The sequence below is a fragment of the Spermophilus citellus genome (genome assembly GCF_964194105.1).
Source record: "Spermophilus citellus genome assembly, chromosome: 17".
Classification (NCBI taxonomy): Eukaryota; Metazoa; Chordata; class Mammalia; order Rodentia; family Sciuridae; genus Spermophilus; species Spermophilus citellus.
This window is the reverse complement of record NC_138199.1, coordinates 72678715-72693482: the sequence shown is the minus strand read 5'-3', so window position 1 is coordinate 72693482 and position 14768 is coordinate 72678715. Positions and strand designations below refer to the sequence as shown.

The window sequence follows — 14768 nt, the reverse complement described above, 5'->3', positions numbered from 1 at the left end:
CCACATATAAAAGTCCATCAAAAAAAAAAAAAAAAAAGGCCCTAGGGTTTGAGAAAGCCAGTAAACCACACACCCCTTTGGAGGGGCACTCCAGGGGCCCTGACTGCTTACATAGCACCCTGTTGAATCCTTGCAGCCCAGAGGAGAAGGGGCCCTCCTTTGCAGCCCCCTGTTGAGGGAGGACTGGGAGATCCGTGTGGCCCTACTGTGTTCATTAGCCTCCTGGGCATCCCTTCTCTGGTTTCCCCTTGAGTCAGGAAGAAGGAAGGTGGGGTGTGTTATGGGGGCACACACAAAATCTCTTTAATAAGGAGAAAGGCTTTCATCTCACTACTTGCTATATGCAGGGACAGCAGCCTGGAGAATAAGTCACTAGAGGGGCTGGGGCTGTAGCTCAGAGGTAGAGCACTTGCCTAGCACATGTGAGGCACAGGGTTCGATCCTCAGCACCACATAAAAGTACATGAAATAAAGGTGTTGTGCCCAGTCACTAGAGCTGGAGCTTAGTGAAGACTCCAGGGAGAAAGGTCACCATGAGGTCACAGCTAGGGCTTGCTCAGAGGAGCCAAAGGGACTGCACCTCCAAGAGACCTTCAGAGCACACCCTATGTCCCCGTTCTCTTCCTGCTCTGCCTGCTCCAAAATAAGTGCCTCAAGGGGAAAACTGGGTCACTTATTCCTTAGAAACCAGCGAACCCGGGTGGAATTCCGGAACACCTTGTGGGGTGCCATCTAACCTGGGTGCCTACTGCTTTGCCCTGGGGGATTTTCTCCCCGTGACTTGTAGGGTTTCCTTTTGGGAGTCAAACATTAACTCAACTGAGAGAGCCCTCACTGTGGAACCTACAGGAACCGGGGCTGGTTGAAGCTGGAAATACCAAGGTGGTTTCCTGCTGGACAGAATCCTTAGCTTCCCCAGGGGGGCTGAGACCCCAGTCTTGGCCCTGCCAGGGTGCGGAGGCAGAGAACTGTCCTGGGTCCAGCCTGTCCTTAGACTTCCATCCATCCCATTGGGCAGGTCCCACGGCAGAGGCCCCCATGCTGTTGGAGCCCTGAGCCAAGTGGGCTCATGGCTCAGGGGGCAGGGAGCTTCTCTTAGGAGCCTTAGGGGCGGGTGGAGGATGGTCTAAGTTTACCCACCCAGCATGGCATCTCCAGGCTTGAAGACACCAGCGGTCAGAGAAGCCCTGTCATGGGCAATGGGGTCAGCAGCCTGGGCCTCTGCTTGACCCTTGGTCTTCAGCCTATCAGTTCTGCATCCGAGAAAGAGAGTCCTGGGTTCCTCCATCTTAACCTCCTAGCTCCCAGCTAAGCCAGGGCTCAGACCACCCCTTCCCAACTCTGTCCCTTGACACTTCTACCTTTGGCCACCTAGGAAGGTGAAGCCAGAGAGAAGCCAGGTGGCCCAGTCTCAGGCAGCAAGGCATTCGGGGACAGGCCCCAGTGCTGAGTGACCAGGATCAGCCTGAGAACCAAGGCAGGAGCCTCGGCTGGGGTGAGAGATGAGTGTTGATCCCAGCATCGGGCGCAGAAGTGTCCTCTTCGAAGGCTCCAGGACTTGTCCCCATCCCCAGGGGAACTCCAGCCCGGTTCTTGTAGCCATGGCCCCTTTGCAGTTCCTGGGACTGCCTGGCCGGCGCTGCAGCGGGAGGCAGGCGGGTCACCCACCCTCCACCCTGGACGCAGGGGACCACACGGGGCCGGCCACCCTCCCTTTGCGGCTCTGCCCAGCCAGCGCTCAGAGTCCAGCTTTATTGGCCGTCACCCTGAGCCGGCCGGGTGCCGCCTACGCGTCGGGGCGCTGCTTGAGCGTGACCGAGGCGCCGCTGCTGACCATGACCGCGGGGAAGAGGGGCTCGAGGAAGGTGGCGAGGAAGCGGTAGAGCAGGCTCACGCCGCCCGCCACGCCGTAGAAGGAGAGGCAGCCGGCGGCGCAGTCGAGCGCCACGCCCAGCGTGCGGTGGTAGGCGCCGTGCAGCACCGTCTGCGTGTTGTTGTGCCACACCGAGAACTTGAGCGAGTCCCACTCGAGGCACCACGAGTAGGGGTTGCGGCCCAGCAGGTAGACGATGTTGCGGCGCGGGACGCCGTTGAGCTGCGGGCTGCGGCGGTAGGTGACGCCCAGGCACATCCACGAGTTGGACACCTCCGCCTCCCAGTAGTAGCGGCCCTCGGACAGGCCGCGGGAGCACAGCACCTGTGGCCACTGCTTGAAGCCCGGGACCGGGCCGCCCGTGGCCGAGGGCTCCAGGAGGATGCCCAGGTTCAGCACCGAGTGGGTCTCCTTGAACAGGAACAGCTCCTCGCTGGCGGTGGAGGGGTCGAAGTTCAGGTTGCAGTAACCTGGCGGTGCGGGGAGTGGAGCCTGGGTCAGCGCCCTCGGGGAAGAGGGGTGGAGGTCTCTGGGGGAAGAGGGGTGCTAAATTCCATGGCTCCCAGGAGTGGCCCCTCCATCCAGCCCCGTTAACCCCCCAACTCTGGCCTGGCCACCCCAGACACTGTCCGGAGGAAGGATGACCTGGTCACTCTCCAGTGTTCCACTTTCTGGGAGGGGCCGGAGCCAGGAGTCCCCCTGCCTCTCCCACTAGATCCCCATGTAATCTCCCTCTTTATTTGTTTAGGAAACAAAGCTAAGTAAAGACTGAGGGAGAGTGACCCAGAGGGGGACAGCAAAGACAATACAACCTTTAAGCTCAGCATCTCAGAGAAGCCTTTGGGATTTGGCCCCAGGCCAACGTGGGTGAGGGGCTACAGGAACAGCAAATGAATGGGGAGTTTGTGTCTCAGGAAGACGTGGACAGAGCCTATTCACTCTGGCTCAGCTTAAGCCCCAGCTGGAGGCAGATGTCCTGCCACACAGGGTCCAGGAAGCCACACCAGGCAGGATGGGACAGGGTCTCCTCCCCTTCCTACCAGGACCTAGGGCCCGGGACAAGTCCTTTTGAGATCTCCAGTGTGGAGTGAGAGGTCAGGCCACACCCTGGAGGGCCTGGCCTGAATGCAAGTAGGACTGGGTAGTTGAGGCATCAGGGACCCTGCTCCCCTCTCCCTCAGGCACGGCGGGTTCCAAGGACTCACATTGGAGGAGTGTTTTCCTGTCCATGGTTAGTGGCAGCACCTCGTAGGAGTTCATCCTAATGCCTGGGGAGATGGAGGAGCTTTGCTGAGGACCCTCTTATAGCCCATCCTCCTGGAAAGAGGCATGGGCTCCAGGAGACTGTGTCACCTGGGGAAGGTGCACTCGGGCAGGAAAGCTCCATAACCACGGCCCTGCAGGGCGGCCCCACCCCCCCGAGAATGCAGGCCCCAGGTCACCAGAGACTGACCCTTCATCAGGAGCTGGTTGACGAAGCCGAGACCCATGTCCACCAGCTGGGTCCGGAGCTCAGCCAGGGTCTCTGGCAGCTGGAGGAAGCTCTGTGTCTCCTCACAGTTGGTGCCCATCAGGGGTTCCGCGGAGACTGGGATATGCTTCAATTTGGGGAACTCCTGCCATGCAGGGAGGGGCAGGTGTTAACACTGTCAGCCAGGGACCAGGCAGATGCCAGGGGCTCTCACTCACAGCAGGGGCCCAGTGACCCCCAGGACCACAGGCAGATGGAGGAGTTGTCTGTTTTCAAACCCGGACACTTCTTTCCCCTCTTCCTAGTTGTTTGGACATCTGAGGTTAGGATTCTGCCAAAGACCAGAACTCTGGTTTAGGGCACTGAGGGAACGATCGGAGGATTCCCTTTAAACCTTGACTTGCTTATTGAAAACCACTGCTAAATGTGTCCTGTTGTTTGGGGATGGGGGAGTAGGGGGCAAGGTGAATAGTATTCCTAGAAATCTGCCCAGGTATGTGGTAGCAGTTTAAGAAAGGGGGTCTAGGCTGGGGTTGTGGCTCAGGGGTGGAGTGCTTGCCTAGCATGTATGAGGCACTGGGTTTGATCCTCAGCACTGCATATAAATTAAAGAAAAAGATAAAAGGTTATTGACAGCTAAAAAAATTTTTAAAAAGAAAGAGAGAGAAAGAAAGAAGGAAAGAAAGGAAGGAAGGAAGGTCTATGAGCAGGACTTGAGCCCCACCCACTGAGAAGACTGCTGCCACCTTCTGGCCAGCCGCATGCCTCGGTACACCAACCCACTACATTCTTGCAGCAGCACCACCAGGCCATGTGGCCAGGGCTGGGGAGGAAAAGGGATTTTGATCAATGGATTTTCCGAGTCTCAATCTGGCACTGGAAAAACTTAAGATACCCAGAATCCTAGGGCATACCCACCGTTCCGTGGAATTCAAGGCAGGAAAGGAAGGATAAGGCTGAGCTGTGTGGAGAAGCAAGAAGCTGAGAGTGTCGGTGTATGCTCAGGATGGTGACCTGGGGCTCCCCGAGGCAGGGGAATGGACAAAGCGATGCAGCCCCACACGCTGCTCACTTTTTCTGAGGTCTGGGCAGATCTGGTGTGTTTGAGGGTGGAGGGAGCATGGAGAGGCGGCAGGGCCGGAGCCAGGGTGGGGTCTTGCCTGCAGGAATTGCTCATCACTTCTGTTGGTGAGCAGGGTGTGGAGCCAGACACTGTCCCCCTCTAGCTTCAGAAGCCGGTTGTGGCTCTGCTGGATGGAGCTGCCCAGCTTCCCCAGGGCAGTTGCCTCCTCTTTCTCCACGAAATCCAAGACCTTTATCTGCAGCTGTTTGACCTCGTGGATGATCTCGGAGAAGCAGGTGTTCACCTCATCCCGCATCGTCTGGATGAGTTTCTGGGTGGGTGAGTTGACAGGCATCTTTGATCCCCACTCCTGTACCCTACTTTCATGGCCCTGTCTGTCCACCTGTTCTTCCTACCCTACCATCCTACACCTAGACCCCCCTTTTCAGGTCCCAAGAGGGCCCTCAGCCTGATGCAGGGTGCTGGGGCAGCCTGGGCCTGGGGTGGGGACAGCTCCACCTTACCGAGAGAAAGGTCACTCGCCCCTGGTGCTTCTGGCTGTCGGAAGCAATGATTAGCATCTCGTTCTCCACGTTGGCCTGGACTTTCCGAACCTCCATCTGGGGTAGGGGGAGAAGGATGGGCCCCGATTCAGAGAAGGGCCTTGGAGAAGCCCTGCTCCAAGCATCCTCTGTCCAAGCCCAGAAGAGACAGACGTACCTCTTGCATTCATCTGCTGGCCTCAAGGGGAATGAAAAAGACCAGAGCCAAAGGGTGGACGGCGCCTGGCCCACTACCCCTCTGTTCCTGGCACCTATTGAGAGCCTGTGCCATTCATAGGAATGAGGTTCACTGCTCCTAGCAGTGATGACCATGGTTTCAGGCCACAGGAAGGGGCTGTGAAGGTTTCACTGGGGCCTGGTGAGGGATAGCAGTCACACAGCCACCTGCATTCCCCAGAGCCATACTCCAGGCCCAAGTCCTTCTACATGAGCCTATCATTTCCACCTCTTCCAGCAACTGACATTTGCATTGTTAGATTATAGAACAGTGCTTTGGCAAGTGTCTGTCCACAGACGGTTGCTGGTCAGACTGTAAACTGATGTGGTGGCTGGGGCTGTAGCTGAGTGGCAGAGCCTCTGTCTGGTTGTGAGGCCCTGGGTTCAATCCTCAGCACCACATAAAAATAGACAAGTAATGATTTACAGTAGAGGGGGTAGAGAGAGAAAAGGGGAGGGGAGAGGAGGGGAGGGGAGGGGGGATAGTAGAGAATAGGATAGACAGCAGAATACATCAGACACTAGAATGGCAATATGTAAATCAATGGAAGTGTAACTGATGTGATACAGCAATCTGTATACAGGGTAAAAATGGGAGTTCATAACCCACTTGAATCAAACTGTGAAATATGATATATTAAGAACTATGTAATGTTTTGAACGACCAACAATAAAAATAAAAATAAAAAAAAGAATTTTCTAAATAACCAAAGTTGCTTCTATTAAGCCTCAAAAAAAAAATAGACAAGTAAAATAAAGGCACTGTGTCCATCTATAACTACAATTTTTTTTTTAATTGACATAGTGCTTCCTTCTTTGAGACAGTCTGGCAATGGGAAAAAAGTGTTCCTCAAACTAAGTGGTGAATTTAGTGATGCATCGGTTTACATCCTGACACAAGTGTCTTGTCTGGTTGAGCAGTGGCTCTGTAGGAGTAGCACTGTTGTATAATATATAAGTCAGGGTATGTAAAATATAAGGATTTCTCTTAAAAACTCATCCAACTATATTCAATAAAATTCAGAAGTAGGGAAAAGGACAGATGTGTTTGTACTCTTGTATTTTTTTATTGTAATAGTAACGGAAGCTAGGGGCTCTCTACTACTGAGCTACACCTTCAGTGCTTTGACTTTTTAAACTTGAGACAGGGTCTTGCTAAGTGGCTGAAGCTGGCCTTAAACTTGTAATCCTCCTGTCTCAGCCTCCCAAATTGATGAGATTATAGGCATGTGTTACCATGCCTGGCTTTATTTGTACTTTGATAATATTGAAATAGACTGAAAAGTTCTTGGGTCCCTCCCCAATACAATTCTGCATCCTATTAACTTAACAGTGCCTTTTTTTTAAAGTTGTCAATGGACCTTTATTTTATTCATATGCAGTGCTGAGAATAGAACCCAGGCCCTCGCATGTGCTAGGCAAGTGACCCCAGCCCCCTCAACAGCCTTTTCATGTCATGACACAATCCTGCTGACTTGCTTCATCAACTGCGGGATTTTTTGTTTGTTTTTCTTTTTGTTTTTGAGACAAGGTCTTGCTCTGTTGCCCAGGCTCTGGAACTTGTGATCCTCTTGCCTCAGCTCCCGAATAACTGAGACTGCAGGCCCACACCACCACCTTCAGCCTTAGCTGCATAATTTTCCTCTTAGGATGTGAGCTGAGAGCCCCCCACTCCCTGGTCCTGCCACCTCACCTCCTTGAGGGCTCGCTCCTCCTCCAGCGGGGCCGTTTCGTGGTTCTTGTGTTCCTCTAGTAGGCAGGTGCCACACACGCAGCAGCCTTCCGTGCGACAGTACAGCTGCCGGAGCTTGCGGTGCTTGCGACACAAGCGGGTCTTGAGATCCTGCACAGGCTCTAGCAGCTGGTGGCTCTGGAACATCTGGTCCTCAAAGTGGCTGCGCAGGTGCTTCTCACACAGAGAGGCCACACAGTGCAGGCACGATTTGACAGACCGGAGCTTCTGGGGGGAGCAGAAGTCACAGGGCACGTCCCTGGGCCCAGCTGTGTTCCACAAGGGCCCCGTGGCCTGGTTCTTACCCTGGGTGAAGCAGGCCACCATCTCCCCTAGGATGACGTTCTTGCAGAGCCGGGGCCTGGAGGGGAAGCTCTCTCTGCACTGGGGGCAGTAGTGGGTCTCCCCCGTGGCAGCCTGGTGGTCCCAGAAACTTTGGAGACAGGTCATGCAGAAGTTGTGGCCACAGGCAGTGGTGACCGGATTATGGAACACCTCCAAGCAAATGGGACACAGGACTTGGTCCTCGAATGTGCGGAGAGCGGTGGTGTTATTCAGCAGGAGCTGGCCTTGGGAAGGTCTCAAGGGCAAGGCGGGGAGCTGTGGGGCTGGGACTTGGTCCTGGGCTGGCCCTGGGGAGACAGAGCAAAGCCTCACTGGAGTCATGCTCCTCTTGGCAGCAGCTGTTTGCCGTGGGGCAACTGGACTGTGTCACTAAACCAATGGGAGGCATACACTGGGGACTGTGTTCTTGTCCCAGTCCCAACTGTGGGCAAGAGGGCAGAGGGGCGGTAGGAAGGTGTTTCACCCACTGCCTTGGTGCTCGGAGGAGGTGAGAGGCACAAGGACTCACGTGAAACTTGCTGCATGTCAGGGAGAGCCATATCCGTTGCTGCCCTGTGTTGAGAAGGGGAGGACCTTGGGCACTCAGCGTGGGCGCCTCGCCCCAGCCCCACTCACCAGGTCCCCCACCCTGAAGCAGAACAGGTACCCCCACCCAAAAGACCCTGGCCATAAGTAAGCCTCTCTTCTTGTCAGAAAGATTTTTATACAGAATACCAGCAAAAAACTTCTGCAGAGGGCATTGTGATTTGTAGCTTCCTCCTTTTGTAAATGCCGGGTTTGCAGAAAAAAAAAAACAACTTGTAAAACCTCTGTCTAGTCTAAAAAAGGGGAACAAAAAGCACTTTTCATGTAAACCTTCAAGCCACTCCTCTCACTGGGTATAAAGTTCAAAGAATTTCCAGACTCATTGTCCAGAGGGTTTTAGGGATGGATCCTCTGGGCCTCTGCCCCTGCTTCCTGCAAGTCCCTCGGGTGTGCAGCCTCTTCCGTCCTACAGCAACCCACGGGCCTCGCTGCTCTTGGGGCCTAGTGACCACGCTCTTACCTTTTCCTTTGGCTGCTGGTCTGTAGTCTCCCTGTCAAGGTGGCTTTCCTCCTTAAGGACTGCCCCAGCTTTGCTCCCCGATGTCACAATTAAAGTGCAGCCTGCCCCTGCATTCTGCTTGTGATGTCAGCAGAGCATGGCCCTGTGCTACCAGAGGTGCTGCAGTGAGGCCGCAGTCCGCCCCCTCACCAGCAGCAGGTTACTCCAGGACCCTCGACCCTGGAGGCACAGTAGCCAGTGGACCTGGGGTCACTTGCACTGGATCTCACAGCCCCTCATATTTCTCTCTACAGAAGGAAAAATGGCAAGTAAGTCACAGCAGGATGTTGGGCAGCAAGCGTGTTCTCCTTGGACCATGATCTTCTCTTGTGAGTCAGCGGGAGGATGGAGGGCATGAAGTGTCAAGGCCCCTTCTTGTCTAAAGTATGTTGGTCCAAGCATTATCTGATTAGAGATCTTAAAGACTGGGGCTTCTGATCCTGGGGGGGTGGGGTAGATAGTCATTAGACAGGGCAACGAGGTTCTTCCAAGGGGCAATGGAACCTCAATTTGGCCCAGGTTTCTATGGCTGCTGAAAAGAATTCCAGGATGTGTCAAAGGCAAGGCACAAGTAAAGATTAATTAAAGGCCACCAAAGGTGTACATGCCCCAAAGGCAGGTTGTGGGCGTCCCTCTCCTCTGGCATCTTGAAGAGAAGTGACACAGGATTGAGCTTCCTGACTCTGTACGTGATTGCGGGGGAGGGGTGCGGATTACTAAGGATGGAACCCAGGACCTTGACATGCTGGGCAAGCGCTCTATCCATTGATCTGCATCCGAGCCCTTTATATGATTTTCCTGCAGAGAAATGTGCAGGTTTTCAGGAAAGCTTCTTTGAAAGTCAAAAATCCCTTGTCAATCTTCTGGTGTTTGTGGTTCAGAATGTTTCTTTGTGGTTCAACAGTCTATGTTAGGCAAATGCTCTACCACTGAGTAACACCCCCAGGAATGTAATTTTTAACATAACATAAAATATGCGCTTTTAACCATGTTTTGTATATAATTCAGTGATATTAGATACATTCACAATGTTGTGCAACCATCACCACTATCTATAACTGCTGTCAACAGAATGTTTGTGCCTACTGAAAATTCCTATATTGAAATCCTGACCTTCGCTGGGTATGGTGGTGCATGCCTGTAATCGCAGGGGCCCGAGAGGCTGAAGCAGGAGGATCGCAAGTTCAAAGCCAGCCTCAGCAACTTAGGCTCAAAGCAATCTAGTGAGACCCTGTCTCTAAATAAAATTTTAAAAGGCCTGGGGTACATAGTAGTAAAGTGCCCCTATTGTCAAAAAAAAAAAAAAAAACAAAAACAAAAAAACAGACTCCAAAGAACTGGGAGCTTTTCCCCTTTCTACCATTTTCTACCATTAGAGGACACTGTAAGAGCCAAGAAGCGGGTCCTCACCCTGGAGTCTACTGGTGATTTGATCTTGGATTCTCCAACCTTCAGAACCGTGAGGAAGAAGCACTTATTTAAGCTCTCTGTCATGGGCTATGCAGCCCCTGGGATTACAGGTGTGGGCCAACGTGCCCGGCTCCTGGCTGAATCTTAAACATGAAGCGTCCTGGTGATTCACCACGGTCCCTTCTGTTGGTCCTTGTTCTCTGGCCCTTTCCTCTGGACTGGGAAGTGCTATGCAGACACGTGACTCTTCTTCAGAAAGTGGCGCTTCTTTCATGTATTTCTTTTCTTCTCAGCACTGGGGATTGAACTCAGGGGCACTCTACCACTGAGCTACATCCCCAGCCCCTCTTATTTTTATTTTTTATTTTTGAGACAGGGTCTTGCTGAATTGCCCCGGGGGCCTCCAACTTTCCATCCTCCTGCCTTAGCCTCCTGAGCTGCTGGGATTACAGGTATGCACCACCACGCCTGCCCACATGTTTCTTCTTATCCTTTTACTTCTTCATAGAAGTCTCCTCTTACCAGGAACATCTCTCCTCCTTCTCCTCCTCCTCCTCCCACTTTGATTTTAATCTTGGCTCTTGACTTTCTTTTCAATAACACCCTCCTCTTTACCTCCCTGGTCTGGTGAGCAGATTGGCGGTGCGACTAGTGGGAAGGTAATGGTTCTTCACTCTTCTGTGTGGGTTTTCTGGTTTCACTAACGCCTTTTCTGTTCCCCGTGTTCTTTTCTCTGTATCCTCCAAGGTCCTCAGTGTTTGACCGTCCTCAGCTCCCACACAGGACAGGCGTCCCCACCAAAACCATCACGATGGAAGCCAAGACACTTAGGCCTCCAGCTTTTAGGGAAGCTCCCCTCATGTCAGGCCGCGAGTGAGGCCTGACACCGAAGGCCACCCTCAGGGAGTCTGTCCAGGTCTGAGGGCTCCAACGGCCGCAGCCTCTTGAGCTACGGTTTGGTGGAATTCCAGGGAGAACCTGACTCTCTGCTCCGACATTTGCCCAACCCTGACTGTGCCACTGGGTGCCGGGGCCCACATCCGATTTGGCAGAGAGTCATCAAGCTGCTTCTGTATTCTGTGATCATCGGAGAGCAACTGTATTTTTAGTTTTAGAAGAATTTCTGCTTCGTTTTGACAGTTTTTAGTTTTCTGTTAAATTCCCCATCTTGTGTTTTATTTTTTTATTTTTTTTGGATATTGTGCATACTTATTTTTAAATCCATGCTTAATGACTCCATTATTTGTATCCTCTATGGATCTTTATTTTCCATTTTTTTCTTCCTAGTTCTCACCCAGATTGTCTTTTGTCCTCATATGCCTGTAGTTTCTCTTCATAATTTAAAAAAAAAATTTTTGTAGTTGTAGATGGACACAATGTGTTATTTATTTATTTATTTTAAATTTTCATGTGGTATTGAGGATTGAATCCAGGGCCTCACACATGCTGGGCAAGTGCTCTACCACTGAGCCACAACCCCAGCCCTCTCTTCATGTATTTGTGGTTTTATTATAAAAATTATAAGTATACTTAAAAAGAGAGAGAGAGGAGTAAAACAAATCCCCATGTGTCCGTCACTCGTTTTTATCAGTTATTAACTTGAACATATTTTGTTTCACTTAGAGCCCCTCTCATTTCTCTCTCATCCACTAGATCATTATTATTAGTATTATTATTAGTAGTAGTATAGTAGTAGTACTGGTAGTAGTAGTAATAGTAGTACTGGAGATGGGACCCAGGGGTTGCTTAACTACTGAGCCACATGCCCAGCAATTCCTATTTTTTGAGACAGGGTTTCTCTAAGTTGCTTAGGGCCTCACTAAACTCCTGAGCCGCTGAGACTACAGGTGTGTACCACTACACCTGGCCTCCACTGGATTATTTAAAGCAAATGGAAACATGTATTAACTTCTATAAATAGTTACTTACTTTCTTTTAAGAGAGAAGAACATTCTCCTCACACACCTCAGTGCTGGGAATCCACCCCAGGGCCCATGCATGCTAGGTAAGTGCTCAAACTCTAAGCCACACCCCAACCCCTTTCTCCTTGGCAAACCATGGCAGTCTCTTCCTCTGCAGATGGTCCGCTTTCTCCCTTGAATTGTGGTTCTTTGCTTTACCTCCCAAGTGTCTCATCTCAAGATAGCCCACATTCTCCCTTGAAGAGCCTCTGTTTCCCTAAATAAACTTCCACATCTCTGAAAAAAAAAAACATGAAACCAAACCACAAGTCAGGCACAGCGGTGTGTGGCTGTGGTCCCAGCTGCTCAGGACACGGAGGCCAGGCCGCAGGATCATTTGAGCCTAGGAGTTAAGACCAGCCTGGGCAACACAGTGAGATCTTATCACAAAACAAATAAGTAGTAAAATAAAATGAAACCATGGGGGCTGGGGTTGTGGCTCAGAGGTAGAGTGCTCGCCTAGCATGTGCCGAGGCACTGAGTTTGTTCCTCAGCAGCACATACAAATAAAATAAAATAAAGGTATTGTGTCCAACTACAACTAAAAAACAAACAGAAACAACAATGACAACAAAAAACTTCTCTCTCACACACGTTCCTTTTTATCAGGCAAGATTTAAATGTCCCCAGTTGTCACATCCCTGTCTTTTTACTGTTGTTGGTTAGAATCAGGATCCATTGGTCCTCATGTTGTGTTTGGTTGATATTCTTCTAAAGGCTCTTTAAGTTTAAAACACTCCTTCTCCCACTCTCCTCTGCCACTTTCTTTTTTAATTTTTTTTTTGTTCTTCCTAGTTACAGGTGACAGTAGCTGTATTTGACATACCTCACATACATGGAGTAGAGCTTCCCGTTCTCGTGGCCGTACGTGACGTGGAGTTTCACTGGTCGTGTATTGATTCATACATGAACATGGGCCAGTGACGTCTGATTCCTTCTCCTGACTGTCCCACTCCCTTCCCCCTCCCTTCCCTTCATTCCCCTTTGTGGGAAGCCATTCTGACACGTGATTGGGTGACTCCCATTAAGGGCCTGAGGCGCTTTGGCTCTGTCGAAGCTTTCCCGACCCTTTCCTGATGAGAGAGCCCATCCGTGTGGGGGTGTGCCTGACCACTGACCCCGGGGACCCAATCACTGACCCTGACCTTGGAGTGCAGCCCCCCCTCAACCTTCATTGGATGGAATTCTCCCCTGAATCTCTTGTTCCCCAATAAAGGACTACTCCCAGGCGTGTTCGCTCTCTCTCTCTCTCCTGCTAGCCCTGAGTAATCCTCGCTGCCCTGCTGGGCGGCTAGAGGTGGGAACCAGAGAGGTGAGCCGTCTCGGACCTAGCAATATAAATAAGGTAACTGGTCTGTGTGTTTTATTTCGATCTCTTCTAACTAACTTTATGCCTAGAACCTCATTAATGAAACCACTGCGCAGGCCGCGTGGTAGAATTGGCGCCCAACGTGGGGCATTCTAGATTAGTTAGATTGAGTGGGAGCGCGCTATAAAGATAAGGAAAAAAGTAAAGATAAAGGAAGATAAGAAATAAAAATAAAGATAAAGGAAGAGGTGACAATTGGGTCACAAAAGTACCTGGAGATATTGAAGGAAAGAGACGTTAAATTACTTAAAATGGGAAATTCAACTTCTACGGATAAGGAAATGTATCTGACTATTTTAGACAGTATAATTAATCAGAAAGGAAAACAAATAAAGAAAACTCAGTTATTACAATTTTTAAAGATTGTAGATGAATATTGTCCTTGGTTTTGTGACCAAGAGTCTCCAAATTTACTTACTTGGGAGAAATTAGGAAGGAAGTTACAGAGAGTCTGTCTTTCTAATGAACTACCTGGAGGCATAGAAAATATACAGAAAACTTGGACGGCCCTAGAAGTTTGTCTTTTTAAATATATGGGCCAGAGTTCGTGGCCCCCTGAAGACCTTTTAAAAGGCATTCGAAGAGCTGTTAAGTCTATTCAAATGGAAAATCAGCCTGAGGCTAAGTTAATTCCCTTTCCCTTAAGCCATTTAAAAACAAAGGCACTAGGGGCCAAGCCAAAGGTTAGAAATGTGAACTTAAACTCGCAGCCCCATGCGGAGGATTCAGATGGCGCGGATCAGCCTGCCTTCTTGCCACCATCATTCCCTCCTAGCGGGAGCCGAACAACAATACGGGGAATTTCAGGGAAGGTCGCAGAGTGTGACGTCACTGGCGCCGACCAGGACAGCCCGCGATTTTTACCGGGACAGAGATCGCAGACAGTTTTCTTAAGACCTTCAAAGACAGTTGAATTAGATCCTGAAATGGGGCAGGAACAAATCCCTACTGGGATTTTCGGGCCACTTCCTGATTATACTGTAGGTTTGATTTTGGAACGTAATGAATTAAAGGGAGCCATTGAGGTAATACCTGGTGTGATAGATTCAGAATTTAAAGGACAGTTATATGTTACTGTAAAATCCAATTATGCCCTAAGGCTCACCCCAAAGGATATTTTTACTCAATTAATATTGTTGCCTTGTGTCTCAGAAAGGCACCTGTCGGTAGATTCAGTTTCTAAACCGCCGGACAGAGTATACTGGTCACAGTTAGTACGGCAAGAACGCCCTTTATTAAAACTTAGAATTAATAATAAAAATTTCCTAGAAATAATAGACACAGGGGCTAATATCTCGGTATTGTCCAGTAGGTTTTGGCCTAGGAACTGGCCTTTACATGTAGCACCAGCTAACCTAGAGGGAATAGGACAGGTTTCACAGCCTGCTCAAAGTGCCAACTATCTCCGTTGGGAAGATTCCGATGGGAACAGTGGAGTATTTAAGCCTTATGTGTTAGAGTCTTTACCAGCTAACCTATGGGGAAGAGATATTTTAGCCAAAATGGGATTGTTATTAGTTACTCCAAATTCTATAAGGTCAGTTGAGGAAGTTAATCAGAGGTATTTTCCTGGAGATGATAAGGAGACCCTTCAGAAAGAGTATCTGTTTACAAACCAGTCTCCACGACAAAGATTAGTAAATGCTCCAAACCAAAATTTTTACTAGGGGCCCTGAGTACT

The 14768-nt window shown here is 50.4% G+C and overlaps 1 protein-coding gene across 1 annotated transcript; it reads right to left on the bottom strand.

The window, feature by feature from the left end:
• Positions 1-216: 216 nt before the first annotated feature.
• LOC308636380 (E3 ubiquitin-protein ligase TRIM65-like) lies at positions 217-7584 on the bottom strand (the record flags this gene model as incomplete). Its single annotated transcript, XM_081271791.1, has 6 exons — positions 217-2343; positions 3079-3141; positions 3327-3489; positions 4505-4738; positions 4932-5027; positions 6880-7584. 6 exons carry the CDS (start codon positions 7582-7584, stop codon positions 1787-1789), a joined length of 1818 nt encoding a protein of 605 aa, XP_081127917.1. The 3' UTR covers positions 217-1786.
• Between the last annotated feature and the right edge of the window lie 7184 nt (positions 7585-14768).